The 27,609-nt window shown below is 46.7% G+C and overlaps 2 protein-coding genes across 3 annotated transcripts in view; both read right to left on the reverse strand.

The window, feature by feature from the left end:
- CAMKK2 (calcium/calmodulin dependent protein kinase kinase 2) overlaps positions 1 to 2,018 on the reverse strand; it is a 57,132-nt gene extending 55,114 nt beyond the window's left edge. Inside the window, exon 1 of the mRNA XM_082203790.1 lies at positions 1,859 to 2,018. The gene's annotated coding sequence lies outside the window, so the exon portion shown is untranslated. The remainder of the gene's footprint in view (positions 1 to 1,858) is intronic.
- Positions 2,019 to 4,429: 2,411 nt separating this feature from the next.
- Positions 4,430 to 25,963, reverse strand: LOC309521354 (anaphase-promoting complex subunit 5). Of its 2 annotated transcripts, XM_082203782.1 has the most exons (17): positions 25,741 to 25,963; positions 24,950 to 25,029; positions 21,185 to 21,294; positions 19,265 to 19,460; positions 17,656 to 17,722; positions 16,967 to 17,068; positions 16,229 to 16,419; positions 15,511 to 15,592; positions 14,577 to 14,666; positions 13,953 to 14,134; positions 12,846 to 12,981; positions 10,937 to 11,011; positions 9,759 to 9,880; positions 8,091 to 8,198; positions 6,124 to 6,271; positions 5,369 to 5,531; positions 4,430 to 4,953 (listed from the first exon to the last, which is right to left on the reverse strand). In XM_082203782.1, the coding sequence occupies exons 1-17, from the start codon at positions 25,942 to 25,944 to the stop codon at positions 4,739 to 4,741; spliced, it is 2,271 nt and encodes a 756-aa protein (XP_082059908.1). In that variant the 5' UTR covers positions 25,945 to 25,963; the 3' UTR covers positions 4,430 to 4,738. The 2 variants fall into 2 exon arrangements, with proteins under 2 accessions (XP_082059908.1, XP_082059909.1); XM_082203783.1 differs by lacking the exon at positions 5,369 to 5,531 and having other exon boundaries at positions 4,798 to 4,953.
- Positions 25,964 to 27,609: the final 1,646 nt, after the last annotated feature.

Raw genomic sequence — 27,609 nt, forward strand, 5'->3', positions numbered from 1 at the left:
AAGACTAACACAAAACCTCCTCCCAAAAAAGGTCTACAAAGCAGTTGCTTTTATGAAAATACAAGAGCCTGCATGCTTCTTCCAGGAGCAACTCCAAACGTTCTCTGAAAAAGCAAAGGCCTGGCTTACCCGGGCTGACAGCTTTGCCTTCTGAAAATTCCAAGAAGAATGAGCTTGGAAACCAGGATTATTGTACTGTAAATATTTTTTGGGAACGCTTTAGCAGAAAGACGGAGGGCTGTAGCTCAGCCTTACAGCATCTCCTTTGCATGCAGAAAGCCCCAGGCCAGGTTCAATTCCTGCCAACACCCGGCAGGGCCGGGAATGACCCGCCTGAAATCCTGCAGACCAGAATGCATAAAACCTACATTAAATTTCCTGAGGCAACAACACCGAAAGAACAGGCAATGGACAAGCTGACCAATTCTCTCCAATTTCTCCCCCTCCGTCTCTTTCATACTCTGCGGCTGCAGTTCTCAGGTAGATCTACACCACACCCACTGTTAAAACAATTTAGTGCTGGGGTTTGCTCTTGGCAATAAGTAAATAATAAGTAAATGGCAAGGCAAGAGGCGTGTCTATCATGGATACAAGCTGGACAGGGGAGAAAATGGGTGTCGCATATCACGTTCCATACATCACACTAAATTGTTGTTTTTTAAAATCACTGTTGAAGGTAAACTCCATTTTCAAACTGGCAGTCAAAAAAAACAGGACACCAGCTTTCTCAGAGGCTTAGTAAGGGCAACATGCCAGGCAGAGCAATGTTGTCGCTTCTCCATGAACCATGTGCCTGCTGACTAAACACACCCAAAGCACTTTTTGGGGAGAAGGAGGCTTTGTTTTTTCCCACCTGCCATCACAAATATCCAAAGATATGCAGCACTGGGACAGCAGCTGCTGTGTTGGGCTGGCTGGGTTTTTGTGTGTGTGACAGGGAGCCTTTTGTTTTGTTCAACAGCTTCCAAGCAGGCGCAGTTTTAGCACTTGGAGTTTCAGCTGCATTTCCTTCAAAGGTCCACAGCCATTCTTAAACCACTGGTACCTTGCAGGGGGGGCAGGGACTAAATGTGTAAAAAGGACTGATCAGATATCACACAAAAAAGGAAGTAGTTGAAAGGAAAACTCTCCTTTTCTGTTTCAATGCTTAACCAACACTGGTGGGTCACTATTTATTTACAAATTTGTATCCAGCATTCAGTATTTCTGTTTGCAGATAATGAAGCCATCATAATTAACCAATAACAAACGAAGTTAAAATATCAGAAATATTAAGAGAAAAATAGCCTTTAAAACTAATTGCTGATGTCAATATCCATTGTAATGAAGCCAAAGTACATTTGAAATAATTTCATATTCTTTCCATATGTTGCGCCCCATGTCTATTCTCTTTCATTTTTAATGGGGCAGGGACCTGTCAAACCTGTAATTTGTAAATGTATAGAGATGGTGAGATTGATTGATTGATTGATCTGTCAGGGATGCTTTATTTGTGATTCTTGCATTGCTTCACATCTCCCTTGCTAGCATACAATCGTATGCATGCTTTCTTAACAGTAAATCTTGCAGAGTTCATCAGGGTTCATTTCTAGTAGGTAGGCTTACAATTGTAGTCCAATACTGCTACTGCCTTGAAAATAGGCAATTTGCTGTGTATGCAACCTACAGGTTGGGAGAGCCTACACTGATGGCTTCCTTCCACTGGGCTGCTTTTGCTTCCAAGGCTATGCCAAGATGTTAAACGTTCCTCCTACCCAGACACACCGACTCTAACGAAGAGGGGGGTGGCCTACTTAAAAGCGGACACCCCAGAACTACATTTCCACTGAAACAATTGCTCAAGACAGATTTGCATTACCTTTGCATGTGCTAAAAGCTGCTCCTAGGCTCTTCTCCAGCTCCCAGGTCGCATCTGGAGGACTTTGCCATCCAAGAGTTTTCAATAATGCATGAATAAAAACAACACATCGTCCAGGACTGCTTTATATCAGCCGTCTGGTAAAGCTTGCAATTTGGAAACCAGTCTGCCTCCAACGGACTTTGGAACACAGGTGCACTCTTAGCTTTGAAAATAGTGGGTTACCTGCCAACACCCACAGCACTATGTCAACAAAAAAGGATGTTAATCATAAAGCTGCATTGGCAGTGCTAAAACAACAACAACAACCCTCCCAAAACCATAAGCATCCCAAAAAGGGCTGGGACTCAGTCTGGCTGAGCTTACATGGTTGGAGTGAGACGATCTGAAGGGTGCATTAGGCTAAGACAATCAAAAGGAAGTAGCAACATGGGAGGCTGCTTTCAGACCCTTGGACCATTTGGCTCAAATGTAGTATAATCTACGCTCATGGCCAGCAGTGGTTTCAGGCAAGTCTCCCAACCCCACCTGGAGGAGACAGAGAGGACGGAACCTGGAACCTGCCGCTTTGCAGGGAAGGCGCTGTGCCGCTCAGTATGGCCTTTACAGTGTAGTATGCTATAGAAGTTCCTATGTAACATGCACAGTCAACCATAAGGCTACCCTGCCCCAGTATATACGGCCAAATAGACATGAAATGCAAAACCAATTTTCCGACTCAGTGGTTTTCTTTTTATTCACCTGCAGAATAAGAAAAAGTAGTTTAGGCCAGTGTGAGTTGATTCAGAACTCGCCAATCCCAGTTTGTCAGGCCAGTCCAAAAGATGGGAGTACCCAGGGTGTGTCTATCCTGTGTGTGGCCCCTCCTCTCCCTCCCAGCGAGAGCCAGCAGCTCACCTGATCAGGTCATTCAAGCACACATGGCATTTTACAACTCTCACCCCTATAAATTATTTATTTCCATTTTGCTGGTGGGAGAGATGAGGCACAGATGATTTCCCAAGGCCGTCCATTGAGGATTTGAACCCGTCTTGCAGGAACACACACAAACACAACATGATCCATTGGGTAAACACCCTCTCGCTGTTATGTGGTCATGGCAGGAACTGTGGCTCTGAGCAGGATACGAAGACTGCATATATGTAAATGGAAAGGGCACCGACACAGAGGACCTGCAACAATATGTGGTAACGTGGAACACTTCTGTTCAGGGTTCTAGCAAGCCAGTTACCCCATCTGCCAGGATACGCCATTCCATTCCACCCACCCCACCTCACTCAACAGTTCAGCATCTTGTAGTCGCCAGGGACAGACAAATCTGCCATTTTCAGGTCTCTCTGTTTTTTATTTTTCCTATCTTCAGTTTTCCATTTCCACAGCAATTTCTTTTTTAAAAAAATCATGAAAATTTCTCAACAATTTAATGTGAATTTCTCCTAATAAACTTTTTTTTGATGCAGCTTTGACTTACATGCACATTTTTGCCAGCTATCTTCACTAATACATTCATTTGTATGTAGTTTTCCCCAATATATGTATTTTTGTAAACATTTTTGAGTTGAGCTTCCGACTCAAGGTGATTTACACACAATTAAAAACACAAAAGCAACAAGTGCATTTAGAAGATTAAAACCATGGCGAAGACCCATTTATCCAGCTGGGAAAGGCTGCTGGAACAAGAATACCATTGACTCTTTCCAGGAAGTGCAGATAATGAGTGTTTGTTGTATCTTGAGGGGAAAGCTATTCCATACAACAGCAGCAGCCGCACTAAAAGCCCTGCTCCGAGTTTCTGCAGAGCAGGTTTCTAAGATCTCTGGAACTTGCAAGAGAAACTCTCCTGCAGACTGCAGCCACCTACTGGGTGTACAAGGGATAAGGCAGTCTCTCAGGTAAGCTGTACAGGAACTTTTAAGTCAGTATCAACACCTTGAGCTTGGCTCGTTAGCGAACTGACAGCGATGCAAACCCCGTAAACAAGGCAAATATGCCCCAACAAGCAACCAAGTCACGGTCTTCTGCACCAGCAGAAGTGCCCAGATCAATCCTAAGATAGCCCCACATAGAGCACACTGTAATGTCAGTATACTTAGGATACATAATGTTTAAACTATTGTGGTGAAGCTGGAGTTGCCTTTGTTCATGTGGTTTCAGATCTCCTGAGACATCCACGAGAGCTAGAAATTTTGTTCTTTCCCTTAGAAGCTGGTGAGGATGGCATGCTTTGTGGAACCTAGAAGCAGTTTAAGAAAGTGACTGTACTGCATTCAAGCCAGGCATAGAGACTCTTCGTCCTTTCTGAGCCAACCACTTCTGTGTTTCCAAACACGGGGGAGGCGGGAGAAGTCCCACACTTTATGAAGAAATTGCACAATTCGCAAGTAAGTCGCCAATTAGCTGCCCACACAACTAACCTTTTGTGTTCCTAAAGCCTACTTTCCCTACAGTGGAGCCACTTGTACAGCCAAATGCTCAAGTCTCGGCTGCAAGAAGAAGGGGGGCAGGAAATCCCCAAGCAAACCATGAACTGCAGCCAAAGCGAAACATATTTCAGGGCAGACAGAAACATCCTTCTTTGTAGCAAGAAAAACCCCCAAAACCTACAACTTTATTGGTACTGATTTCCAAATGCTGAGGATTGCACAGAACAAGAGACATATAATAATAAATGGAAGGAGGTGGGGGAGAAACTCCAGATGTTTTGGACTACCACCTCATCAGCCCCAACCCAAACATGAGGACAGGACTAGTCTCGGAAAGGCTGCTGCAGAGGAACGGATTAGGAGGCAATCTATTTGAGAGTTCTCTTGCACAAGTCCTGCTGAAGCGGAACGGCGCTGAGCCCTGTTGTTCTGGAATGAGGCCCTCTGCTCAAAGGGCTCATTTGAAGGCGTTGATCAAGGGGACCCCCCGCGCAGGGAGCTCCTGGTGCAGCTGGCGGAAGAGCATGGCACACTGGTTCCTCTCCTGGGCCTTGCCAAGGCTGTGGAACAGCCTGGCCTGGAGATAAAGGACATCCCGGAGCTGCTCCTTACAGTCCACCTTGGCAAAATAGGTTTTGGCTTCGTTGAGGTTCAGGATAGCTGACTCCAGAGCTGTCGAAAAAGAACAAAGTTTTTCTTCTCCTGCTTAAACATTTGCCTGTTTGTTTCATAAAATCCATATATTGCCCAGCTGTTAAACCCCCCCCCTCAAGATCAAATAGTGAAATATATTAAAATGCAGTTGATTAAATAGATTATAAAGCTAGCTGCCTATCTGGGCCTTCAGGATTCTGCCTGAACCAAGCTTCCACCAGGCACGCCTCTCCTTGGCCCTGCTCCGTCCCCTTCCCATATCACTTCCCTGGCTGGACTGTGTCCCTGGGCGGAGGACGGAGGGGTGGGGTGTGTACCCAAGGGATGCCCTTGAAGGCCTGTGCCTCTTGGGCTGAGTCCTCCCACCTGCAATATATCGTTCCACTCGCATGCCTATGGAATAGAGATGAGGAGGTGCACGGAGAGGTCTTACCTTCCGCCTTCTTCTGGGGAGGGTAGGAGGCAGCAGAGGCGACCTGGCACTTGGCCACCAGGAAGATGGCGGCTCCTTTGTCCAGCACTGCCCCGTGAGCCAGGATGGGCTCAATCGCCATGTGCAAAATGCTCAGTGCTTGCTCGGGAATGCCAAGGATTAGCTGGAAGGGAAGCGGGAGCCCCCCAATGTTAGGCAGAGATCATCACCTGCTGGTTAAGATTTCGCTTTGCTGAATTAGGTATTGTGTAGAAGTTAAAACGGGGTTTGGGGAACTTGTGACGCTCCCAGGTGTGAGTGGACTACAATTCCCACCATCCCCAATGGCTGGCTGCGCTGATGGGATTTGGAGTCCCAACTGCATCTTGAGGGCACTATGTTGGTGAACGGCTGTTTTAGATCCCACATCCCAAGGTCATTCACTAAGCCCAAGAACAGGAGAATTAAATAAATGCCTATTATCCCCCCTTTTGTTATAATTATTATAGATTTATATACATAAAATATATATTTATTTACAGATAAAAATAAGAACCCCTGAAAACAAATAGAGCAATCATTTAAAAACAATTAAACATTGATAGATGCATTAAACTTATATGCATATGTAAGTTTTACCATTTCTTTCTGTGCATCGAATTTTAAACTGCAAGCCTCTTGGGGCAAGGGGCTGTCCCCTTACAGCACACTGACAGAACTGCATAAAGGAGCAGGAAGAACAAAGCAGGTACGGCTTGCACCTGTGCCAAATATACCTGGGAGAAAGCCAAGTTGAGGATGGTTTCAGAGGCCAAGTACTGGAGGCGGTATTCCTGGGACAGAGCCAGTGCCTGGAGCAGGACGGGCAGAGCTATTGTGTGGCACAGAGACCTCCAGTAGAGCTCAGCAATGGACAGGAGGACACTAAGTCATGCAGGGGGGAGCAAGGAAAGAAATACAACAGTGTGCGTAAGTAGAGGAGCGGGAAAACCCAACTCTTAGGAATGTAGGAAGCTACTGCCTATCAAGTCAGACCACTGGTCCCAATTGTCAAGTATGGCAGGAGTGGCTCTCCAGGGTTTCATAGAGCCACAGAATTTTAGAGTTGGAAGGGGCCCAAAGGGTCATAATAATAACAACATTATTTATACCCTGCCCATCTGGCTAGGTTTCCCCAGCCACTCTGGGCTGCTTCCAACACAATATTAAACACAATAATGAATCAAACGTTAAAAGCTTCCCTAAACAGGGCTGCCTTCAGATGTCGTCTAAAAGTCTGGTAGTTGTTGTTCTCTTTGACATCTGGTGGAAGGGTGTTCTACAGGGCGGGTGCCACCACCAAGAAGGCCCTCTGCCTGGTTCCCTGTAACTTGGCTTCTCGCAGTGAGGGAACTACCAGAAGGCCCTCGGTGCTGGACCTCAGTGTCCGGGTAGAACAATGGGGGTGGAGACGCTCCTTCAGCTATACTGGACTGAGGCCATTTAGGGCTTGAAAGGTCAGCACCAACACTTTGAATTGTGCTTGGAAACGTACTGGAGTTCAACCTGCTACAATGCAGGAGATGCAGTCAAAGAATCCCTGACAGATGGCCCATCCAACCTCTGCTTAAAAACCTCCATTGAAAGAGAGTCTACAGATTCCAAGATAGTCCATTCTACTGTCAAACAGCTCCTACCAGCAGAAAGTTCTTCCTGAGTTGGAGCTTGAAGCCATTGGTTTGGGTCCCACCCTCTGGAGCAGGAGAAAACAAGCCTGCTCCATCCTCCACGTGACAGCCCTTCAGATATCACCTCTCCTCTTCTCCAGGCGAAACATACCCAATTCCTTCAACTGTTCTTCATAAGGTTCTTCCAGATCCTTGACCATTCTGCTCACCCTGCTTTACATACCTTCCAGCTTCTCAGCTGGGAACTGGACACAGGACTCCAGGCTGGGTCTGACCAAGGCAGGATAGAGCGGTGCTATTAGTTCCCTTGATCTAGACCAGTGCTTCACAAACCTGGGTCCCCAGCCATGTTGGACTGCAACTCCCATCATCCTTGACCACTGGTCCAGCCAGCTAGGGATGATGGGAGTTGTAGTCCAACAACAGCTGGGGACCCACGTTTGAGAAGCACTGGTCTAGACACTATACTTTCAGAGCGGAGACATACCTATTCCTACCTAGGGGTGCTGGGAACGGAATCCAGGACCTTCTGCCTACAAAGCCGGTGCTTTCCTACTGAGCCACAGGCCCTGCCCAGCACTTGAGGCTGGTATTATAGCCCCAGCCCTTCTTGCAGGACATGGAGAGACTAAAACAGAGGAAGCAGTGTGAAAGGAAGCACACGACAAGATAGCTGAAGTGAATTACAGCCAGAATAATAAAAATAAAAATGCACAAGCATTTTATTCTTATTTTTAAAATAAATATAAAATATAATATAAAGTCTGAAGTGATTTACAAGCAGAGTAAAAACAACAACAATAAAAATAAAAATACACAAGCATGTTTATAATGTAATCAAAATACTGGGGCTGCCCAAATGCCAGGAAAGCCAAGCCTTATTTGTTAGTGCTGAAATGAGGGCTGCCCTGATACCAGGTGGGCCTCCCTGGGGAGAGCATGCTGCATGGGGGGAGCTGCTACAGGAAAGCCCTGTGAGCTTCCCCCAGGCCCACGAAAGAGGCCCAGCAGGACCCCCAGCCTCACCCCACGGCCGCAGGGCTCTCAGAAGGCCCCCAGGGAAACTCAATGCTTACCTGATCACCATCTCAGTGTTCTTAATTTTCTGGCAGTGAATCAAGAGCTTCTGCAGGAGCTTGTGCGCCTCAGACATTTGATTCTGCGCTTTAAGCAGGATGGCTTTTCTGGAAGACAGAATCCCAGGAGCCCCAAAATGGAGTCTGAAGCACGTCCAATTTGCAGTGATTTCAAGTGCTCAAAATCAAAGGGATGTCAAAGTGCTTATTTTTGGCTGGATCAAGAGTAAGATTTTATTTACTTGTATCCCACATTTTAGGGCCTTACAGTCACCAACCACTAAAAACAATAAAGAAATAAAGAAATAAATTTCTCATGTTCTTTTAAAAATTTCTGAGAATTTAAATTTCTGTGGTTTAATTTACGTTTAAAATTTTGTATATTGTCTGGGGCTTTTTTAATCATAGTAAGCTGCTTTGAGACCTAGATGATGAAAAGCAGGATATAATTATTCAAAATAAAATACAGACTTCTAATAGTATAATGCAAAGAATGGATTGCAATGAAGCGTCAATAGCTTCTGATTCAATCCTAATGCAGGGGCTCCAAAACTGTGGTCTGCAAGTTTCATTCAGGTGGCCCATGGTGTGTCCACTTTATATATTCATAGTGGTTTTTAATTGCATTTTAGTTGCTTCTTTTATTTTTATTTATTTTATTTATTAAATTTATATAGTGCCCTTCATCCAAGGATGAGTTTACAGTATAAAAACACAAAAATTCATAACATAATAACAAACAAACAAATAACCCCTCTCCCACCAACACATCTGAAGGTCATAGAACTCAGCAAGGCAAAAGTCACCTCGCCATGGCAAGAGCCAATTGGCATCGGGCAACAGACTTTTCAGAAAGGGGGCGTTAGAAATTGTTTGCTTTCCCTCTATTTATGGGCTCCCGGGTGGCATCCTGCCCTAACCAGAGCATTCACACTGCGGGCGCAGAGCAGCATGGTATGCAGAATGCAGCTTGCTCAGATGCTGCGGAGGGAGGGGGGCACGCAGAGGGGCAGGAAGGCCCAGGCCCAATCTCTGGCATTGGGTGGCAAGCGAGGAAAGACTGCCTGAGCTCCAGAAGATCAGCTGCCAGCCAGAGAAGACAATACTTGGCTAGGTAGACAAATAGTAGAACTTGCTCCATCTAGCTCAGTCATACATACACTGACTGGCAGCAGCTCTCCAGGGTTTCGCACAGGCGTCTTGTGCAGCTTCACCTGGAGATGCCAGGGATTGAACCTGGAACCTTCTGCACACAGAGTAGGTGGTCTGCCACAGATCTGTGGCCTGGCCTATAGGGAATAAGGAAGCATCCTAGTTATGTTTCTCTCTCTTCTTAAAAGAAGCAAGTTTTTCCAAGCTCCTAGGGCTGTACAATGGGTGGTGAAACATCCAGCACTGGCAGTCCATGCACTCAACGGCTGAGGGCCAATGAGGCTTTTCCCAACTCATGCGGTAAAGCATTACTAATGCATGTACAAAATGTCTGGTGTATATTTTTTATTTTTATTTTCTACAGTGTAACAGTGGGGAAAGCTAGCACAAGTAGAAAGAAAGAAAGAGGAATACAATCCCTTATCCCACAGGCATTTTAATCCCATGTTAATGCTAATCCCGTTTCAAGGGGACATCAGGAGAGGCCCTTGTTCCTGCAGGTGTCTGATCTCTTACCTGTAAACCCCCTCGGTGCTATTCAGGGCTGTAATCCCAGCCACCAGGGAGCCAGCAACGTGGTACTTGCCATCGTTCATAGCTCTGTCAAACTGGATCTTCTGCTCAAACAGCATCCACAGCTGGACAAGAACATTTCCGGATCAGGTTAAAAAGAAACAGGACAGGAGTCTTACTTACACACACACATCATAAATATATGACATGCCAACTTCATATAGGTATATATTTTACAGCGGTACTAACATTTCAGGTTCTGCTTTCTTTGGCCTGACACAAATCAAAGGGTGCTGTAGCCAAGATGGCCATGACAGAACCCAGAGGATGGGGTGCTTGCTTTAGCAGAAAGGGTCAGGTATTCTTATCCTCCAGGATGCAGTTGTCTGGCGTTACAGGTGTCACGTCCATGCATCCGGAAATCCTTTCCGATATTCCTGGATCAGGTGGCATCTCTTTTCCAGTTCACTCATCCCTGCAGTCCCCTCCCTGTCCCTTTACTGAAGAGACTCTTTCGTCCACGTCCTTTGCTTAACCATGTGCTGCGTGGAAAAGGACTTCCTCTTGCCTGCCCTGAATCTCATGCCAATCACCTTCCTTGGAGGACCAAGGAGAGGAGGAGGAGAATCACTTTTCTTTCTTCACACCATGGATAATGGCATCATTAGCCACCTTATCTCAAACCAGGGAAGCGGAACCTGTGGCTCCTCCAGATGTTGCTGGATTGCACCTCCCACCTTCCCTGAGCGCTGGCCATGCTGGCAGGGGCTGGAGGGAGATGGGAGCCCAACAGCGCTGGGGAGGCACCATGTTAGCCTTTTTTTCATCAGGTGAGCTGCTCCAGATCCCTGGTCACATTTTGGGTAGTGTTTTACTTTTCACCTTTTCCGTTCGTCTTTCCCCAGCTGTACATTAGCCTTTTTGAGATGTGGGAACCATAACTATTCTCACTTAAGTCTGCAGAGAGCTTCCTCCAGGTGAAGCATGGAAATTTAAGAGGTTAAGAAGGCCCCTCAAATCCTGGACAGAGCACTGTTCAGAAATGCTACCCAAAGCAAGCTGAGAGTGCTGCTGCTTTGCTGCTGCTGCTTCATCTTCTTCATCATCATCATCATCCCTATGTCATAAAAAAGATAAGTCTCTGCTCCCAAGGAGCTTACAGTCCAAACATTGGGCCTCACCTGTGCATGCTGACTGTTGGGAGGAAATCTCTCTTTGAGGTGCTTCAGTATTTCAGAGGCTGCTGTAAAATAGCCCTGACACAAACATACACAGAAAGACAAGACTGAAGTAAATGTTCAAGAAACTGGTTCTCAAAACAGAAACCTTGATGTCTATAGGAACTCCAAGAAAAAAAAATAAGATTTGGGGAACAATCCTGCTAAGGCTAAGTGCTTTTAAGTCGCATTGATTTCAACAGAAGTGAGAACTCTCTCACTGAAAAAGCCCTAACAGAACTTGCCTTTGACTGGACTCTGTGCTTGACTATTTATTTGATTTCTTTTTTATTTCCTAACCTGCCTTTTTGCCATGGTACACAAAGGAGTTTAGAAGAAAAATAGAAAAATAATATAAAGTGCCCCAGAATGAAACAGCCTGAAAATAAATAACTGATTAGCACACCATTACAACAGCAGCCTCTTGCAGATTATCAACAAATAAGTGATTTTAAGAGCAGGTTTGGTGTTTTTTTTCTTTTCACAGTATGGCCTACTTTGTCAGATGCAGAAATGGAAAATTTAAAATGGTTCTACCCAAGCAGGAACTGTAGAACCTTCTGGGACCAGGGAACTATTCTCTATTAGACTCACTTTTTCAGGTGGAATCCCCAAAGCACATCATGGCTATACTTGGGCAGTCATGGAAAGCTATCAAACATACGACACTTGCATGAGTATCCAACCACAGAGTTCCCTTGACAAGGGGACTCCACAATGGGCAAGTGTCATCAATTTGCTGACGCCAAGGTGGTGGTCTGATGGGAGCTGCTCTTTCCCAGAATGGGAAACCGAGAACCCAGCCAAATGTTGGAAGTGGGCACCATCCACTGGTGTCCTGCATGGACTGTGCAACAGCTGAATTGATTGGTGGGTGAGATAGGAGTGCCACAAGGAGAAAAAGCAACCCTACTGGATGAGGGGGTGGAGCCTAAGGATGATTGAAAAGGCTTGGAAGTCTGACAGACAAGGGAGGCAAGCAAGCATGCTCACAGCAGATTCAGACGATGCCTGAATATGTATTATTAGACGTTATCTTAGGGCTACCATGCGTCCTGACAGCATTTGGGCTCAACAACTTTCAGGGTGTCCTGGTTTTTACTTTTTGAAATATGACAACCCTACATTATCTATATTTATAGCAGCCCCCATTCACCAAATGGTCCTAGGGTGGATTACAAGGCCATCACAACTAAAATCAAAACAAGTCTTTTACTAAAATTTTAATACAGTCATGCCTTGGGTTACAGATGCTTTGGGTTGTGCACCGCGCCGAAACCCAGAAGTACTGGAACAGATTATTTCCGGGTTTTGGCACTTGCGCAGAAGCACCAAATTGCGCTTTGCACATGCGCAGTAATGCCAAATCGCGACCCACGTGTGCGCAGACGCGGTGCTGCAGGTTGCGAATGTGCTTCCCACACAGATCACGTTCGCAACCCGAGCATCCACTGTATTAAAAACCACAGAACAAAGCAATAACAATATTAACAGAACAGCAAAAGGCTGGTGGAAAAAAATGAGCAGTCAGGAGAAGCCCAGGGGTGACAGATAATTCCTAGGCCTCTGAGGCTTTGGCACATCTTGTCCTCTCTCTTCCAGGAGCTAAAAGCTGGAGCAAAAGCTCTCTGTAGCAGCAAAGGGGTGTCTGTTGAGGGCTAAAGACAGACTTGCTCTCCTAGTTTAAAAGCCAAATTTCTCCAAGGACAGTCTTCCCAGGCTGTCCCAGAGCCTTTTAGAACCAAGGTGCAGCTTCAGGGGAAGAGTGACCTCTCCCTCCAGCCTCCAGGAAGAAAAAGAACTGCCAGTTACAGAGCAAATGACTGTGTGGAACCAGAGCATGCCGTCACACACACACACACACACCACCCACCTGCTCCGCGTGTAGTTCTGCCAGGTGGCACAGCACCACAGCAAACGATTCGGTGTTGTTCTGCTGCACACCCACGTTCACGGCCTCCAGGCTGTTCATGCTCAGCAACATCTGGGCCTGTTGGAGGGCCATGGTGCTAAGGCAAGAGGAAGATTTAAGTGCTGAAGGATGCTAGCCACAGACCCAGCACCTCAGGCTATGTGAAGAAGCATCTCATGTACTTTGCAGTAAAAAATAAAATAAAATCCTTTGCCAGCAACATTTTTTAAAAAATATTTTTTTTGCATGTTCCCTTTTTATTTTTGCAGAGTTTATTTCAGTTCTGCTGGTTGTGGGGATGACAGAGAAACTTTGTAGGGCAATGAATCCTTGCTTCTGACAGCTGGAGATCCAGCATTCCCTCAAACTGCTGAGGTTTAGTAGGGACATGTGAGATCTGCAACAGAATGTTGCAGCATGGGGTGCTGCCACCCAGTGCTCGTGGATACTCCATCCCACCCACCCAGACCAAATTAATCAGCATTCCATCGCCACTGAGCATGCTCAGTTCTTCAGGACTTCCCTGTAGGTTCACTGCATCTTCTTCTGGCAAAGTCAAGTTGTACATATATTGAATAAAATAAGTTGGATTGAGCTGTTTTTTGTCTTCTCCCACCTGAAGCTGTTTCCCCCCTGGAGCAGGTGGGCCTGCTGTGCAGCTGTGGTGCAACCTACGGCAAGAGGGAGACATCATGCAACAGGGAGCAGACGAAGCCTCTGGGGCTGCCAACTATATTCAGATTTTTGGTACTTCTGCAGCTGATGGGGTTCTGCCAAGCCTGCTGGTCAATCTTTCCCATGCATGAGTGGTGCCACAATGGTTACATATGCCGCAGCACTCACAGCTTGAACACTGGAAATAGAAGGAATGGTTGGCCACAAGCTTCCGGGGTTTTAGAATTTTAATTTTTGCACCCACCCATTTTAGAAACTTTTGTTTTTAACTGACAGCAGAGATTATCAGGAAGCCTAAGTCTGTGACCAACACCACATTCAGCAGCCTTTCCCCATTCCTGCAGAATCAGAGCACGAGGCAGGCGCAAGCGGATGGATAAGGGTCTGCTCTACCTGCGACCGTACAGTCTCCAAATGGCCGTCTTCTGAGCAATGCTGATGTCAATGAGTTCAGACAAGCTGTGTTTCCAGTGCAAGAGGTCAGAGTCCTTTAAGGCGCCCATGAGTTTGTTGGCAGTCTTCCCCGCAAAAGCTCTTTGCTGAACCAAGGACTGGATCCCCAGGGAAGCTAAGTACTAGGAGAAAGGAACAAAATAAACAAAGTCACAGAATTTGAAAAGGGAAGCAATTATTCAACGAGAGCCCCAAGCAAACGACAAGAGCCAAGCTCGCAGGGCCAGAGTGTGGAGAAGGGAGGCAGCTCAGCGGCCGAGTGCCTGCAGGAAGTCCCAGGTTTGGTCCCTGGCATCTCCAAGGACAAGGTGTGTTTGGGGGAGCAACTGGGAACAAGGTGCTTTTGGGTGTGTCACCCCAGTTACAGAACCTTCTCCCAGGGAGGGCTGCAGCCAAGCATCTAATGGATTTTTTAAAAAGGGAAATCTGCTGTGATTGCCCTTTACAGTTGTAAAAACTGCAGTTTTGCTTATTGCTAACAGCCCTTAACACATTTAATCCAAGGGCTGTGTAAAACGGTTATAATGACAAAGGAATGGATAAATAAGGGTGGGAGAGACATACCGGCAATCCGAAATAGACGGCTTTCTTCACAGAGTGCTCCAAGAGCACACAGCTGTCCGACCTTTTCTGCTCCAAGATGTACAGCCAGCTCTGGAAAGTGAAGAGTTAAGGGGGGAATGAATGTTGCATAATAGTTTAAATCAGTCTTCCATAACTTGGTACCTTCTAGAGGCTTAGGAGTACAGCAGGTCTGGCTGGAGCCAACGGGAGATGTAGTCCAAAACATTAGGAGGACACCAGGTTGGGGAAGGCTGGTCCACAGACACAACAGAAGAGCAGTAGATTCTCCTCTTTTATAGATGCCTGCAAACAGCCTTTCAGGAGTCAAGCATGCCAAAAGTGAGCCTCACATTAAGAATGGATGCCAGTGGACCACAAATCAATGGGACCCACAGAGTTATGGTCATAGGTTTTGACAGTGGTTGATGCTGCTTCTGATGTTTCACAGCTTTAAAGTTTTTATTCTGCCATTGAGGCAGGAATCTTCTCTCTCAAATTGGTGCCATTAAAGGGGAAGGAAAACCTACAGAAGCCAAGGCATTTACCAGTAAAGATTAAACTCCTACAACCATTTAAGCTCCCAGTGCAGTGTTCAAATTCTTAAGGAATACAGATTAAGCAAAAGAATGCTTTTACACAGCCATACTTGTTACGGCCAGAGCCAGTTGGAGGCAAAGAATCAGCTTTTAAAACCTAACAAATCAATTGTTTTCTTCATTTCCTTTTTTAAACTAGATGAAACATGGGCTGGATGGAAACAACAGATCACAATTTTAAGCTGTTTAGTAAAACCAGCCAAGATTGTTGCAGACCTGCAGCCTGTCCAAACCTCAGAGTTTATGGCAAATAGGATCAGCATCTGTGAAGGCACCAGTAATGGAAAGGAAGTGAGCAACAGTTCTGTCACACCAGCTGAAAGCTTCCATCATCTTACCAGGCAATGCTGCAGGCAGACGTGGTCATTGGACTCCTGAGCGATCCGGATAGCTTCCTGAAGGGCGAGCTCAGCCTGCTGGCTACAGTCAAAGGAAACACAGAGGTAGCCAAGAATCTCTTCATGCAGACTCATCCAACAACGAGATGTTACAAGCATGGAGGTGAAAAAACCCAGGGATCTGTTAGGAGCAGGGCCTGGAACTGTCAGGGGCCAAAAGGATCATATCCCATTGTTGATTCCCCACCCCTCCCAGTGGACTTCAGGGTTAGCACTAAGTAGAATCTTGATGCTAAGAGCTGGGGGGGGGGGAAGCACTTCTGATCCACAGTACACTCTGGGACCTTTGCACAGAAATGCAACCGCAGTGCCAGGGGTCAGCTCCGGAAGGCAGAAGCAGGAGTGGTAGCAACAGCAGCTGGGAAAATAGGCCAAGGGACCGGCCCGGAACCCCCTTGTGCAAACATCCTTACCTTCTGAAGGTGGCATGCTGAGAGGGCCTTCTTTCCCTCCCCCCAAAAGGCAGAGAGCTTTTAAGTGCTCTGCCCTGCTTACCAGGCAAGTGCTGCTCAGCAAAGGGGCTCTGGGATGCCCTTGCGAGATCTTGTGGGACCATCTTGAGTTCACATGAGATCTCTCAGAGGGAAAACAGCAATGTGGCAAATGGGGAAAGAAGGTCTCATGCCAATTTGTGCAGAAGGAACACGAAGCAACTCACTAGTGACCAAAGCGGCAGTGCAGCGCAGCCAAGTTGAGAGCTGCGTATCTCAGGCTCCGCCCACAGCCTTCATCGCCGTTGCTTTTGCTTTCTGCACCGGTGAGAATCAAGCGGTCAAAGTAGTGAAGGAGACTGTGTGTTGAACTGAAGACATCTTGGACCCGAAGGCCATTCAAGTAGCTTAAATAATGCTGGAAGGGAAAACAGCAGCAAACAGCACCTTGTGAGTGATCAGAGGAAACTGCAATGGCCACATTGAACACAGATTTAGCACACAGTAATTTGGTGAAAGGTTGTGAGGTCACCCAATGATAAATCTAGGGGCCATGAGGACAAGAATCTGGTGGGCTAATTTCAAACCACAGTACTTTCCACTTTCCTTATCACCCCAACCACGTGCTCCTCTTTTTCCTGTCCATTCCCTCTTTCTCAATTTCCAACCCCCTCCTTCTCTCAGCATTCTGTACCAATTCCCATTGCTTTCCCAGGTGCCCTACCTTTCCTAGCTACTAATTTGTTGACACATTCTTCTTTTCTGTATGCCCTCCTTTAGAAACGAGGCACCTCAACCAAAGACAGCTATGCTGCCTGACCTGCCTAGGGCATAGTAGCTCAGCCAATGATGGTCAGAGATGTCACTAAAACTGTTACCAGCGCTACCAACACCAAACTGCTGAGTGTGCTACAGTACAGATTACACCAGACTGCCTAGGTGGGGGGAACCCAAACCAAACTTACCGCTTCAGCAAAATCTGGGTTAAATTTTAACAAGCTGTTCAACTCCTTTTGCAAAGATGCTGGAGAGAGAGCTTTGGTCTCATCATTTTTCAATAAAGATGCCTGGAATTAAATTAAAAACCTGTCACTTGAGCAACCAGACAAAGACAAGCATGAATTTGCTGGGATTAAAAACCATTTAATTTTATTATCACCACAGCAACAGAATCCCTTCCATATCAGGAAGAAAAAGGTGGTTGACAGCATGTTTACAAATTGCCATGGAGAGATTTAGCCAAAGCTTCGTTAGGCTACACTCAAAAGAGAGGCTCTTGCTAATTTGATTACGAGAGATGAAAAGCGGGCTTAAGGGATTCAAGCAAGAATGACTCTCAAACATACCTTTCATTCTAGCATCCAGATGTCAATGCAACTGAACTCAAAGGCTGGGATCCAAAGCCCTTTGAAATTTTCAATCACATCAACAATATATTTTACTTTAAAAACCGTTTCAGAACTCCAACAGAGTGAATAGGTATTAGGGTGTGAGGAAACAGGACAGACCTCATATGGCATTTTAAAGACACTAAGAATGGAGCATGCAAATGTGTCTGGGGATAACCAGGTGCCACCATGGAAAAGCCCCCCTCCCCAGAAGCCACACCTTTAGCTCACCCGATGGGCAGGTTTAAGAATAACTATTAACATACCTGTTGAGAGAGGAAGTATTCTGCTTGCTTCTGTGACAGTGGGCCATTGCAAGATATTTCTTCCTCCCTTGAGACAGAGCAGAAGACCCACTGTGAAATTCCTTCAGAATTCTAGGCCTGCTAATAATTACAAGACCACCTTTCCCCAAGGCTACCAAAGAGGCTGAAATGGCTTTTCTATATGCTCAGCCTATTGAATCATAAATGAAGAGGACCTGGGGGGTCAAACACTACTTCTGGCCTGAACCAATCACTCACTCATTTTCAGCCCCTCATTTGCAATATGGGTGTAATATCGACAACCTCCATGTCTTCCCAGGGTTGTTGTAAAAAAGATTGAGATAATATGCCTTAAGGAGTGGGGGGAGGTGGAAAATGAGCTCAGAGATACAGCACGTTTTGCATGAGGAAGATCCTACATTCAATTCCTGGCATTTTCTGTTAGAAGGATCTAGTCACAGATGGTGGGAGAGACCTTTTCTCTAGATTCTGGATGGATTTGCTGTGCCAATTAATGGTTCCTCATTATCTTGGGGAAAAGGGACAAGTGAGGTGCCGCAGGGTTCTGTCCTGTTGCTGTCCAATACCCTTATAAACGACTTTGAAGGAATTGAAGGGATGCTCCTCAAATGTGCAGATGACACAAAGCTGGGAGGGATAGCTAATGGCACAGAAGACAGAACTGGGATTCAAGATGGCCTTAGCAGATTGGAGAACTCGGCCCAAACTAACAAAATGCGTTTCAGTTGGGACAATGTAAAGTTCTACACTTGGGCAGGAAGAACCAGCTGCACAAATATAAGATGGGCGGTATCTGGACTACTGGTAGTACCTGTGAAAAGGATCTAGGGGTCTTAGTAGACCACAAGCTTCACGTGAGTCAACAGTGTGATGCAGCAGCAAAAAGGGCTAATGCTATTCTAGGCTGCATTAACTGAAGTCAAGTCTAACGTTCTAATCAAGGGAAATTATAGTCCTGCTCTATTTTCCCTTGGTCAGACCACAGCTGGAGTACTGTGTCCAGTTCTGGGCGCCACAATTTAAGAAGCATATGGTCAAGCTACAATACGTGCAGAGGAGGGCAACCAAGGTGATCAAGGGTCTGGAAACCAAGCCTAATGAGGAACAGTTGAAGGAATTGGGTTTGTTTAGTCTAAGTGTGAGATGAGATATGATAGTCATCTTCAAATATCTGAAGGGCTATCACATGGAGGATGCAGCAAACTTGTTTTCCTCAGCTCTGGAGGGCACGACCCAAACAAGTTACAAGAAAGAAGATTCCAACTAAACACCAGGAAGAACTTTCTGACAGTAAGAGCTGTTTGACAGTGGAACAGACAGTGGTGGACTCTCCTTCCTTGGAGATTTGAAAGCAGAGATTGGATGGCCATTTGTCATGTATGATTTAGTTGAAATTCCTGCACTGCAGGGGGTTGGACTAGATGACCCTCAGAATCCCTTTCAACTCTACAGTCCTATGATTCATATGGCTGTGCTGGCAGCAGCTGATGAGAACTGGGAGGACACCAAGCTGACAAAAGCTGCTGGAAGGATTTTTGTATCAAGGCAGGGCAGAGACAAGTTTTAGGAACAAATCTTAGAAGCTTACCTGAGAGGCCCATCAAATTCATCTTTCTCCATCTTCCCTTCCAGCTCCCCACAGTGGGTTAGTTCCATCTCAGTCTCGTCTCCTCCACTTTTCTTCTCATCATTTTGGAAGTACTGCTGAAGAGCCGTGTAAAGCTTGTACACTTGGCTGAATGAGAGCTTGTTGTACGCCAGGATCATGTGGCGCAGGAACAAGCCTACAGAGAGAGGGGGGAGGGATCTGTTTCTTGGAGTGTACAGTGGTGCCCCGCAAGACGAATGCCTTGCAAGACGGAAAACTCGCTAGACGAAAGAGTTTTCCGTTTTGGAGGTGCTTCGCAAAACGAATCTCCTATGGGCTTGCTTCGCAAGACGACAATGTCTTGCGAGTTCCTGCTGGTTTTTTTTCCTCTCCCCCCTTTTTCTAAGCCGCTAAGCCGCTTATCAGCTGATCCGATCAGCAGATAAGCTGCTAATAGCGCTAATCCGTCAATGGGCTTGCTTCGCAAGACGAAAAAACCGCTAGACAAAGAGAATCACAGAACGGATTCTTTTCGTCTTGCGAGGCACCACTGTATTAATAAGATCTCCATCAAATCCTGCAGTACCCACATAACACCACTATGGGGAGCCAGTCCTTATAACCAAGATAAGCATACTCCATGCTAAAAAATTTTTTAATCACATGCCCAAACAAACTCTATTTTTGCACTCTGGATGAATGCTGCAACTTAAGCAAAGCAAATCCACTTTTTTTGCATAGCTTGTTCTGGTCATGAATAGTGCTTAGGAGCTCGGTGGCTCACTTAACGTGCAACTCCAATCACTAGAAACCATATTCAACCATACCACTGGCTTCTGAGATTTTAACTAACATTTCCCATCCACTTTTCTGTATATCTTCACAGGCGTAAGGATCAGAAACTAGTACAGACTCAACTCATAGAGAACTGAATTCTTTGCTCTCCAGTTTTCCTTTACTCCCACAGACTTTCAGCAAATGTATAAACCCACCCATTCCTTTTTGACCTCTCTGCTAGCCACTCCTTTTATAGAAGAGTTTCCACTAAGACAGTAAACAATTCTCAGATCTCCTCATCTCAAACCAAAAGGCTTCTTTTTCCTCTTTCTCCCTCACACACAGTTTCCTCCATGGTCTCCACTAGTGAAAACATAAGTGAAAGGCTGCTTCTCACCTGACAAAAATTGGCACACTGAAGTCACTAATCAAAACTATGTTTTGTGCAACGTGCAGGTATTGGGAAACTGCAGCTTGCTGGAGTTTTAAAAAACTTATCAGTGCAAAATATCATCAGATGTGATAAGCTACACATATGACTCTTTGTAATGTTAGAAAAAGCTTTACCTTGAAAATAGGAGGAAAGTGAGAGAAGCCCTGCTTTCTTTCCCCTGCCCAGGAAGAAGAGGTGAGCACTGTGGACCCAGGACTCTGGCAGCCCCCAAGGATAAAGAGAGGCTCTCCAAGGTTTTTATATAATAAACATAGGCGCCGACTCCATGGGGCTTGAGGGGGCTTGAGCCCCCTCAAAAAAATTTTTGGGGGGGCTCAGCCCCCCCAATAATCTCGGGCGCCCTTGCCGCCGTCCCCCGCCTCCTCCCCACCTGCTCCCTCCCCAGCCAGCCAGCCAGCCGCGCGCCCTAGCTGGAGAGCCCCGGCCGTCCCCCGCGAGAACAGGGGAATCCCCGGGGGCGGGGGCTTCTGCCTCTAGCCCCAGGTTTCCCGCATATCAGCTGTTCCGGAGCTGATTAATAGGCAGCAGCACGCTCTCCCCTATTCGCTCACGAGGGGGCGGCGCCACTTTATTTGCATATTCATGAGCTTATTTGCATATTCATGAGCTTATTTACATTTCACGAGCTTTCCCGGGCCCCCCCAATATTTTTTATAAGTCCGCGTCCCTGATAATAAATGATACAATACCTACAACGCTGGTTTTGTGAACTTCTGGTTCTGTTCCACTGAATGCCTCCGAAAGATCATCAAAGAATTGTTCCATATCTTTCAACTCCCCTCCTGCCATTAGCTTTATTCTGCAAGTGATACCACCACACAGAGAGTCAGATCATGTCCACCCAGCCCAGTTCTGCCTACTCACATTGGCTGAAGCTCTCCAGGAGTCTCAGGCACAGGCCCTTCCCATCACTTGCTACCTGATCATCTGAACGGGAGATGTCCTGGACTGAACCTGGGACCTTATGCATGCAAACCACATGATAGTCCACCAAGCTATTGTCCTCTCCCCAAAGAATAATGTGGGGAAAGGGGCAGGGGGCAGCATTCATTCAGAAAGTGGCATTAAAATTAGATCAATCTGGAATGTCATTATTATTATTATTATTATTATTATTATTTTAAGAATTATGTGCCAAAGAACAGGGCCAGAAACAGACTCGGTTAAAAATTACCAGCTCAACAATCTGTATAATTTTCTGTGTATACAGAGCACTTTGACGAGGATACTAAAATACTAGAAATGACACCATTACATCATGCTACTCTGTTCGTTTTTTGGGGATTTATAGGTAGACATGTTCTCCACACCTTAAAACTCTACAAGCAAGCATTTGCAAAGAGAGCTTTAGGTTTTTTGTTTTTTAAAAAAACAAAACTAGATGTTATACAAATCTGTAGCCAGGATCCAAAGAACTACACAATTAACTCTATTATTAGAACTTTTTAAACAGTATTCTGAAAGTGACTTCCAAAGCAATTTGTGATATGACATGAGGGCAGAGATGTCTGTTTTCCCAAGACCATCCCACAGACCATGTGCCCACCAGAACCCTCAGAGTAGCTATTTAGCTCCTCAACAATATGTCATTTTCTCCCAACAGTGGCCAAAATAAATTGTATAAGTCAATGTTCTAATCCTTATTTTCATTTGCCCAAGGGGAGATCATTCTGGGGGAGGGAGATTTCAGCTGGAACATATGTGTGTGACTCCCCTCCCATAAGGCTGTTCTATAAAGGTTATACAAAGTCCTACATAAACAATTGCAACTGCTTCAAATTTTTAAAGAACAGGATATAAGCAAAATCTGGAATGAGCTAAACCCATCATACATATTCATAGGTAAAGGAAAAGGGACCCCTGACCATCAGGTCCAGTTGCGGACGACTCTGGGGTTGCGGCGCTCATCTCGCTTTATTGGCCGAGGGAGCCGGCGTACAGCTTCCGGGTCATGTGGCCAGCAGGACTAAGCCGCTTCTGGCGAACCAGAGCAGTGCACGGAAACGCTTTACCTTCCTGCTGGAGCAGTACCTATTTATCTACTTGCACTTTGTGCTTTTGAGTTCTAAATTCCAAGTGCCTATTCTGGTGTAGCCAAAGCAGTACCATTCTTGCGTTAATTAATATTTATTGTTGTGTATTAATGGCCTTCTAAAAATGTCCCAGTTCAATGTAGAAAATATAATAAAAACAGTTAAAAACAACAGATTACAGTGGACGCTTGGGTTGCGAACGTGATCCCTGCGGGATGCACGTTCGCAACCCACAGCGTTGCGTCTGCGCACGCGCTGGTTGCGATTCAGCGCTTCTGCGCATGTGCAACCCCTGAAACCCGGAAGTAACCTGTTCCAGTACTTCCGGGTTTCAGCAGGTCCGTAACCCGAAAAAACACAACCTGAAGCGTCTGTAACCCGAGGTATGACTGTACTTTAAATACAATACAAAATTAATACATATGGCAGAGACCTATTCATTCAAGTGGGACAGCCTGAGAAAGTGGAGGGCTGTCAGGGCTTGCCAGGTGTTTTTGGCCCTTGGCCCTTTAAGTAGTCCTTACTCCACACCAACAGGCAGTGACTCCTGAGGAGACCACAACTGGACATTGTCTGGAGACTCCAGCTGTGGGAGGAGGTAGGAGCACTTTCCATTAGCTGTCTGGTGGAAGAGAGGGATCCCTATTTCTGTGCCTTACGCAGAATGAAGTTGTGGGGGGTATAAAAAGCCTTAGAGAAAAGGATGAACATCCAGAGGAGGGAATAGGCTGGATGCCTACACAACAACAACAACAACAACAACAACAATAATAATAATAATAATAATAATAATAATAATTTATTATTTATACCCTGCCCATCTGGCTGGGTTTCCCCAGCCACTCTGGGCGGCTTCCAAAAGAATATTAAAATACTATGATACATCAAACATTAAAAGCTTCCCTAAACAGGGCTGCCTTCAGATGTCTTCTAAAAGTCTGGTAGTTGTTGTTCTCTCTGACATCTGGTGGGAGGGCGTTCCACAGGGAGGGCGCCACTACCGAGAAGGCCCTCTGCCTGGTTCCCTGTAACTTGGCTTCTCGCAGTGAGGGAACCGCCAGAAGGCCCTCGGTGCTGGACCTCAGTGTCCGGGTAGAACAATGGAGGTGGAGACGCTCCTTCAGGTATACTGGACTGAGGCCGTTTAGGGCTTTAAAGGTCAGCACCAACACTTTGAATAGTGCTCGGAAACGTACTGGGAGCCAATGTAGGTCTTTCAAGACCGGTGTTATATGGTCTCGGTGGCCGTTCCCAGTCACCAGTCTGGCTGCTGCATTCTGGATTAGTTGTAGTTTCCGGGTCACCTTCAAAGGTAGCCCCACGTAGAGCGCATTGCAGTAGTCCAAGCGGGAGATAACCAGAGCATGCACCACTCTGGCGAGGCAGTCTTCTACAGAGATTGGATATGGTTCTTGCTTCCCCACTAGAAGCTTTCTTCAGGCTGGGCCTAGACAGATTCTCCCCCCCCCCGCCAAACACCTGGAGAAGCATAGAAGCCCTCAATTTCAGCCTGCCAAGAGTATTGCGGCAGAATAAACCTGCCCCCTGTTGGAGGAGAGCCTCCCCTGGAACCCTTAGGCAGTGCTAAGATCTGACTTGCTGGGATTTAGGACTGACTCCTGAACGAAATGAACTAGAAAAGGGAGAGGGAGGCTTGGACACTCTGAAGAAAGAACTACAGTGGTACCTCGGGTTATGAACTTAATTTGTTCCGGAGGTCCATTCTTAACCTGAAACCATCCTTAACATGAGGCGCACTTTTGCTAATGGGGCCTCCCGCTGCTGCCACACCGCCAGCGCGCGATTCCCGTTCTCATACTGGGGCAAAGTTTGCCATCCAAGGTACTACTTCCGGGTCAGCAGAGTTTGTAATCCGAAGTGTTTGTAACCCAAGGTAACACTGTACACTCAAGCAGACCCCTGGAAGAAGAGGCATCATCAAGCTTAGGGAAACCCCTCACACCCATGGTTTGCAGAAGTACACCTGCACGTGATGGGGGATGGGAGGGGGGAACCCTAAAGTGGGGGGAAAACTAAAAAGCAGTCCAATGAGGCTTGAGCATGCTGAGTGGCCTTGCAATATTGACTATTAAGGGCAGGGAGAGAAGGAAAGACAGGAAAACTGGGCTGGGGAATTGATAGAATAGAGTTTCCTGGAAAATGGCTTTGTTGGCTTACTGCATATAACCAGAACATTCTGCACTGCCCTTTGGTTTGCCCACTTGTTTAAGCAGCCACATTACTCTGTTTCAGGTTACTTAGACAGTGCGAACTTGAGATCAAAAGTTACTAAACCTACTACTATGTCAATTTATCATGTCCTTAACTACATACTTGTTTAATTCTGCTTGAAAGGTATTCAGGGTTAAGATTAAGAACTCTCATCTCAATTATGCTTATGGAAAGAACAAATGAACTTACCTTATTTGAACAGAACTCGCTAAGTGAGGGCAGCATTCTTCAATAGCCTTAATCAAGCGAGACAGTGTCATATCAGGCCCCTAAATAAAGCACATGGAGAAACACGAAATAGTTAACAGTAATTTCTAAATGAATACAAAAGTAAACTGTACCAGCTCCAACATCTATAGCCATCTATACTACTACAGGAAAGAATGTGCCCAACTTTGCTTGTTGCACTTGCACTACAAGAATTCCTAAGCTGGGTAATGAAGGAAAGAAAAATAACGAATAGCTCCCTATGCATCCAAAGAACCCTACTGAAACGCCACCTTCCTTGCAGCTATGAAGGTGCAGCAGCCCTGTCTTCTTCACCTGGTCACTCTAGTACTACCATCAAAGGCAGTCCTACTCCAATGCCCAGTGAAGAGGGGCCAGGAAACAGAAGAAGAGAAGAGCGCTGTCAGAGCTAAACAAAGGAAAACCCTGACACCTCCAGTGAAACCTAACCTGCCTCACAGTGGTGTTGTGAGGGAGAGAGAACCAGGCACACCACCTTGAGCTCCTTGGAAGATGAAGGTGGCATAGCAATGCAAACAAATAACAAACCACAAGCTTTCGCCGACGACAGTGCGCACGGGCCTGAATCTGATGCCCCCGTGTATGTAGGTGTGTGTTGGATAATAGGCGGCGAGGAGAGAGAGGAATGAAGTGCATAAGGGACGGAGCTGAACCCGCGTCCGGCAGCGCGGCCCCTCGCCCAAGTGCTGCCCCGTCCGACCCCCCCCCCGACCCCCGCTTCCCGGCCCCACCTGCAGCAGAGGCAGCAGCAGCCGGTTGAGGCGCCGCCTCTCGAGCAGGCTGAGGTGCGGCCCGGCCCGGCCCAGCTCGCCGATCAGCACCAGCAGCGCCATCTTGTACGGAGTGACCCAGTCCTTGATGCCGAAGACGTTGGCGTGCACCACCCCGTTGGTCATCATGGGGTTGAAGTACAGGCTCTCGTGCACGCTGGCCATAGCGCCGCACAGACGAGCCGCGCACGCACGGGCGCTGCGCAAACGCCGCCGTCCCCCCGGCAACCGCGCCCTCCTCCCGAGCCGCCCCGGCGCGAAAAGCCCAGGAGCCAATCAGAGCGCGGCTCCAGTACGTCGTACTTCTGGGTTGAGGTGGAAACGCGGGGCGCGAAGTGAAAGGTTCCGCGTTGCTTTGGTTCCATGTCAGGGGGAACAGGAAAGGTGTGTAAATAAATATAAAGCCATAGCAGGGCTGTTCTGGCTTGGTCATTTACACAGAATGGAAGAGCCAGCCGCTAGGCAAACCAACCATGCATTACAAATATGACACGAAGGTTGGCAACAGCGACCCCGCCTGTGCTACTCTCTTGCAGACGACAGCAGTGCCTGGAGACAGGCGGTCAAGTCGTGCATCCACGGTAGTGACCAAAGGAGGAATGACCGCTGGGAGGAGCGCAGTGAAGAAGAAATGCCATGCTGCATCAGCGCCAGCACAACCAGATACCTTCATCTGCCCAGCTAAGGTTGCCACCCGTCTTATATAATACAGGACTGCCCTGTATTTCAGTTGATACGGAATGGAAGGGGGGGGGCTCCTTTCCCCCTTCCTTCTAGGAACATCAGAGGCCCCGCTTATTCCTATGGCCCCGCTTTGGCCAATCACAGCCATGCATTCGTCCTGCAGAAGCTAGCTCAGGGAGCTCCTGCACGCCTCATTTTACCCCTGAAAAGCTGCTGACGCCCCCCCCCCCACGGCGAGAACAATGGATCCGAAACCAGGGACCTCCTGTTACAATGTATCCATTCTGTTTCTGCTTTTGCCCTATAGTACAGAATGGGTTTGAAATCATTGAAATCTTTAGGAATTGATATAAAATCAACCGTAACTCCGATTTCTTCGCTCTCGGTGTCATTCAACTCAGTTTCCTGCCTCCTGCACCGGGCCCTGGCTGTCGGGGTGCTTCGGGTTCAGGGTAGTAGAAGGGGACGAGGGTTCGATCCAATTGTTCCTCCTGAGCTCTAATCTCATCGTATGGGGGGGGGTCCATTTGTTTTTAAAACAGCCATTTGGCGGACAATTTGGGCTTGCTGCCGTTGAAATAATTCGCGGGCTTCGGCAAAGGCGTTTAGGTAGTACAGTTGTCGGGGCCTCTCGTCAGCCAGGTAAGTTTTAAGTGCTTGCATTTTTTGAAGATTGAAAGAGCCGTGGCATGGCCATCTAGAAGCTGGCTCTAGGTGGTGGGTAAAGGCAACCCACGAGATGTTACAAAGGTCCCTCAGCTTGGACTTTGAGAGCCCCTTTCTCCCTTTCAGTTCCTTCCAGTTTAAGAGGACGAATTGAAGAGGGGTATCAGAGTCCTCCCTGTGGCGGAAAGGCTCCGCGGAAGCCTTGTCGCCGGGAGGAGTCCAGTCTGAGTGTTTGGAAGCTTGGGCTCCCATTCTCTCTTCTCTATCAGGTTGTTGTTTCGCTAGCGAAGAACGCTAAAGGCAGAAAGGGATGAACGTACACACACAAGGGAAGAGGGAAGAGGGTTTGGGAAGAAAGGGGTAGAAAGAGATCCTTTCAGTATTTTGGAATGTCCTTATCTTAGTGGAATCTCTACTTATTTCTGAACCACGAACTATTTGATTAAAACCTCGAGCCTGAACGGAAATTTAAACCACGGG

Source organism: Podarcis vaucheri (genome assembly GCF_965113315.1).
Source record: "Podarcis vaucheri genome assembly, chromosome: 16".
NCBI lineage: Eukaryota > Metazoa > Chordata > Lepidosauria > Squamata > Lacertidae > Podarcis > Podarcis vaucheri.

What these genes read in the sequence shown, in the direction of transcription:
- LOC309521354 (XM_082203782.1), bottom strand. Translation starts at nt 25,944, where the DNA reads ATGGCCAGCGTGCACGAGAGCCTGTACTTCAACCCCATGATGACCAAC. An exon ending in CAGAACTACACGCGGAGCAG is followed by an intron (nt 11,012 to 12,845) that starts GTGGGTGGTGTG and finishes TGTTTGTGTCAG; the next exon opens with GGCTATTTTACAGCAGCCTC. An exon ending in AACACTGAGATGGTGATCAG is followed by an intron (nt 6,272 to 8,090) that starts GTAAGCATTGAG and finishes TGCATGACTTAG; the next exon opens with TGTCCTCCTGTCCATTGCTG.